Source organism: Platalea leucorodia, assembly GCF_965183815.1.
Source record: "Platalea leucorodia genome assembly, chromosome: 7".
NCBI lineage: Eukaryota > Metazoa > Chordata > Aves > Pelecaniformes > Threskiornithidae > Platalea > Platalea leucorodia.
In genome coordinates, this window is record NC_138829.1 from 72,914,309 (window position 1) to 72,919,458 (window position 5,150).

Below are 5,150 nucleotides of genomic sequence, written 5' to 3' on the forward strand. Positions count from 1 at the left end.
GCTGCTGTGGATGTCTTTGTAAAGGTGGAAAAGCAAAGGGACAGACTCTGAAATTTTACATTTGAGTAAGCTGGTACGCTTTATTTCAGACCATGTCGAAGGCAGCTTCTTAACGCGATGCTCTACGTGCTCTGGCAAGCTCCGGCGATAACATCAGTTTGCTGTGGCTAGTCATTACCCGCTCGGCTGGGCTAGGCAGCCGGATGATGGCTGCTGCAGAAATACTTACCTGCGGCAGAGGAACCGGAGCGCAGCAGCACCGCGAGCCAGCAGGTCGGTCAGATCGTCCAACAGTTACGCACCTGCGAGCCGCTTCCTTCCCAGGCTCGCAGCTTCTCGTCGGGATCAGCGAGCCGCTCGCAGACGCCGTCATCGCCGGGCCTCCTCTTCTCCTGCGCGGTTCCTGCAACGGGGGCAGCACCAGAATACGTATTAACTCAGCCGAAACAAAGGTTTGCCTTTAGCTATTTGGAATAAAGCGACAAAGGTAAAATGGTGGGGTTTGAAAGCACCTTGAAAAGGGTTGTGAATTATAAAAATCCTCCTCGTGTATCTGTGAGAAAGAACTAAACGCTTCCATTGCTTGTGGTTTGTAGTATAAACTTGTAGGCAAACCACAGCAGCCTGAAGTTGGGTTTCCTCAGTGACATTTTATTTTCTAAACGTACCTTTGCTGAAGAAATGGATCTGTCTGTGAAACACATTCCCATAGTTTTGCACACTCTGAACGTGAGGCTGCTTTCAACTGCTTTGACAATCAAATTAATTAACATGCAGAGCGAGCAACAGGCACGTTCAGTATAACCACAGTTAACGTTCTTCAGTGACGTGGGGTTTCGCGTTGTGAACAAACAAGACGGCCCCCGAACCGTGTATGTGCTTGGCTGCGTTGTTTCTGCAGGGACTTTGCCTCCCACCCGATACCCGTGTCCTTAAATCCAAGTTCCCTTGCATACCTCGGAGAAAAAGAAACCCGCTGAAATTGTGGGCGGTCTTCTATTTCTAGCAGTCTGGAATATATTTTCAGAACCACTGTTATCATATGTAACTACTCGAGACCTATAGATATTAGGGGTGTATAGAAACAGAAGAGGAGAAGCGGTGCCAGACTAACGTGCCTTCTAAGAAATAACCATTTCCCTTGGCTGCTTTGGCACTCGTGCTGGAGTTTACTGTAAGCAGAGTCCTTTTCTCTCGGATGAGGGCTCCCCAAGGAGGCCCGATTCTCGTCTCGGTGCCACGGGTTGTATACCTTGGTGCAGCTTCAGTTCACGCTGGTGTTGAGATCCAGACCAGCCCCTCGGACCTGCCCCCTGAAAGCAGAGCAGAAATCGGGTAACGCTACGGAGTGTGCAGGCTTACAGCCGTGCTGCTGGTGACAGAGGAGAATATACCATCTCTTGCTAGAGCTAATGCTATATTTACATCAAAATAAAACTGTAAAATGTAAAATAACCTAGCTTCAGGCTCTCACGCTTCACTACAAATGCTTTGTCTGCCTTGGCTGACAAAATGCTCTTGGCTTTTGATCAAAGAAAACTAAGTGGAAGCTGTTTTTTCTCTTGATGTTAAGAAAGCTTTTGACAGAGAGAGTCCCTGCAAGACGAGTTAAGACACACAAGCCCTGTGGTACGCTCCGAAAACGCGTTGAAGAAAAATAGGCAGAACAACGCCAGTATGGAACGATTTCTGCTCCGGAAAGGTACGTAGAGATGGCAGCCTTACGGCTGGCTTGACGCCACCGACCTGGCTCCAACGACAAGGCGCTGGTTACAGCCCGTTGCTGCTTCGGTCAAGGCCTCGGCACCCAGCGGTTTGCCTGAAGCAGGGGCGGCGTTAGGACGTCAGCCGGAGCAGCTCGAAGAAGGCGGCTTGGGGGAAATACCTACGAAGTTTTAGACATCTCGTCCTTTGGCTCGCAGGCGAGGCGTCCCCGGCGCGGGCTCGGCGTGGCTCGCCAGGTAACCGCCACCGCCTCCCGCCCTGGGCTGCCCAAACTGCCCGGTGCTACGGCACGGCACCACCGCTCCTGACCGCTCGTTTGGCCTAGTATTGCAAAAAGCACCCACTACGGCCCTTTAATTAAAGCCTCACCGCCGCACATGGCCACGGAAGGGCTAAGTACGAGCTGGGAAGCACCGGGCTTTAAACCGTGCTGCGAGCAGCACCCCGTAACTCGGAGCAAAGCCTGGAGGCTTTTGTTTTAAATCCCCTGTTACGGGTGTTTTGGGGAGAGGGCAGCCGGGGGCGTTGCTCGGACGCCTGCCGGAGGCGGCGATGCCGGTGCCTGGCTGGAAGGGCACGGCCGGGCGGCCCGCAGCCCTCCGGCTCCCGGGAGCGGCGGCCGGAGCCCCGCCGGCCGGAGCCCCGCCGGCCGCGGGCGGCTGTCGGCTCCCCTCCCCTCCCGAAGCCGCCGCAGCGGCCGGGCCCCGGGCGAGGCGGGGAGCCCCCCGCCCTCCCGTCCCCGCCCCTTCCCCGCTCGCCGCCCGCGGCCGCCCCTTCCCCGTCGGGGCGGCGAGGCGGGGCCGCCGCGAAATGGCCGCCGCCTCCCCCGGCCCGCGGCCCGCCCTCCGCGCCCTCCTCACGGCGGCGGCGGCCGGGCGGGGAGCCGGCGGCCAGCCCCCGCCCTCCGTTCCCGGCATGCGGCGCGGAGGCTGAGGTGGCAGCGGCCCGGGCCCGCCGAGGCCATGCTCCCCCGGCCCCCCTTCCCCGGGGAGGTGAGGCGGGCGGCCGCCTCGGGCCGCAGCCGCTCCCGCCCGCGGGGCGCCGGCGGCGGCACGGCGCTGCTGCCCTCCATGCTGATGTTCGGGGTGATCCTGGCCTCCAGCGGGCTGCTCCTCATGATCGAGAAGGGCATCCTGGCCGAGGTGAAGCCGCTGCACCCGGCGGCGGGGGAGCTCTCCCGGCGGGGCGGCGGCGAGGAGGCCGCCGGCGACCTGGAGTACGAGGTGCTGCGGGACATCCGCAACCGCACCATCCGCGCCGTCTGCGGGCAGCGCGCCATGCCCCGCAGCGTCTGGGAGCTGCCGGCCGGCCAGCGGCGGACGGTGCTCCGGCACCTCCTGGTCAGCGACAAGTACCGCTTCTTGTACTGCTACGTGCCCAAGGTGGCCTGCTCCAACTGGAAGCGCATCCTGAAGGTGCTGGACGGGGCGCTGGAGAGCGTCGACGTCAAGCTGAAGATGGACCACAAGAGCGACCTGGTGTTCCTGGGGGACATGAAGCCGGACGAGATCAGCTACCGGCTGAAGAACTACTACAAGTTCATCTTCGTGCGAAACCCCATGGAGAGGCTGCTGTCGGCCTACAGGAATAAATTTGGGGAGATCAAGGAGTACCAGCAGAAGTACGGGGTGGAGATCGTCAGGCGGTATCGGAAGAACGGGGGGAATTCGGCGGGCGACGACGTGACCTTCTCCGAGTTTCTCCAGTACCTGCTGGACGAGGAGGTGGAGAGGATGAACGAGCACTGGATGCCCATCTACAACCTCTGCCAGCCCTGCGCCGTCAGGTACGACTTCATCGGCTCCTACGAGCGGCTGAACGCGGACGCCGACTACATCCTCGAGCGAGTCCAGTCGCCCTCCTTCATCCGCTTCCCCGAACGGCAGTCGTGGTACAAGCCCGTGACGGCAGAAACGCTCCATTACTACCTGTGCAACACCCAACGCCGGCTGATAAAAGAGTTGTTAACAAAATATATCATGGATTTCTCCCTCTTCGCCTACCCCCTTCCCAACATCACCAGCGAATTCTGCAGGCAATGAGTCGTTCGTGTCGGGATCTGGTGTAAACTCTGCCCGCACTGCACGGATTTGCTAACGCAGCCCTTGCTGTGAATAGCACGTTGCTGCAGGACCTGTGAAACACGCTTTTCTATGCATTATTTCCTAATTTTATACTTTTCAAACACTGTTTATATAAAATACTATTTTATTTAGCCTTTGCTACTAGAACACTTTTTGTATTGTTCTGATTTTGATGTGTACATATGCCGCTGACTTGAGCACAGTAGCTTTTGTATATCTATTTTGCTTTAAACTCTTTCTTGGAGCACGACCCGGACAACATCTGTAAGGAAGCTGAGAAATGGATGTATTTTAAGTATTTTTTTCTTCCTTTATTGTTTTGTACTAAATAGCACGCACCTGAATTGCAATCGTAATGGAGCAGTTGGTGCGCTAATAACAATAAGTGGTTGATGCGCTAACAATTAGCGCTGTTAAAGGTGGTCCTGGATTAGACAGGAGGTAGTTTTTTGGGCGTGAGCAGAAGAAAAGGCTTTCATAAACTAGGCCCTATTTATTCTTTATTTTCTCATCTGTAGATGGTGGCTAAATGAGGCTGGTCTTTTTTTTCTGTGACAGTGGTACCTCTGAGTTTTATTACTGTTATTATTTATTATTATTATTTACCATTGAAATAAAACTAGCGATAATGTTCACGTTTGTGCGATTTTAGGATTTGAAAGTACCAACTATTTACTCAGCAGAACGTATCAGAGGCGATGCCGAGCCGTAACAACTTGGTCTTTTCTCTCTCTTTGAATTAAAGCAATACAGACTTCTGGGACGATGAAAACCTGCCCCGCTTCTTAGGGCAGCAAGCGACGCCCCCGCCGGCAGCGTGGCTGCGTGCCCGCGGGCATGCAGGCCGCCGCGGGAAAACGCCTTCTCCGGCCGCGTTTGGCACGATGGCCGTTTGAGGTTTGGTTCTCCCTTCTTTTATAGACGCGCACAGCGGTTTTGTAGGTGTTTGTATTTAATTATGGCTGTTAAATTGTAACAGTTTGGGAGGTAACGGAGAATGTTGCTCCTGGGAGGCCGTGTCCTCGTTTCTAATAAAGTTTTCCTATGAATTAGTCTGTTACTTAGTGCTTTTCCTTCAATGTTAGTGTTTATTTGCGTTCTTGCAGAGGCTTTCTGCCCCTCGTGCTGAGCCACGGCGTGAAAGTATGATGCACGGGCAGTTCCTGCCTTGATTAATTTGTGTTTTAAGTACCAGCGCAGCGGTAACAAGTGGAGAAAGAAGCGCATCCGAGCCGAACGGCGAGACGATTACGCGACACGGGCGATGGGATGAAAAGCGGCAGTCAGCAGCGAAACGGGCGCCTGATTGCTGTGGGGCTGCTACAAAGCGGTGGGGATGGA

General features: G+C 55.4%; 1 protein-coding gene across 1 annotated transcript; it reads left to right on the forward strand.

Moving 5' to 3' along the window:
- Positions 1-2,687: 2,687 nt before the first annotated feature.
- Positions 2,688-4,766, forward strand: CHST14 (carbohydrate sulfotransferase 14; the record flags this gene model as incomplete). Its single annotated transcript, XM_082317136.1, has 1 exon — positions 2,688-4,766. One exon carries the CDS (start codon positions 2,688-2,690, stop codon positions 3,765-3,767), a length of 1,080 nt encoding a protein of 359 aa, XP_082173262.1. The 3' UTR covers positions 3,768-4,766.
- Between the last annotated feature and the right edge of the window lie 384 nt (positions 4,767-5,150).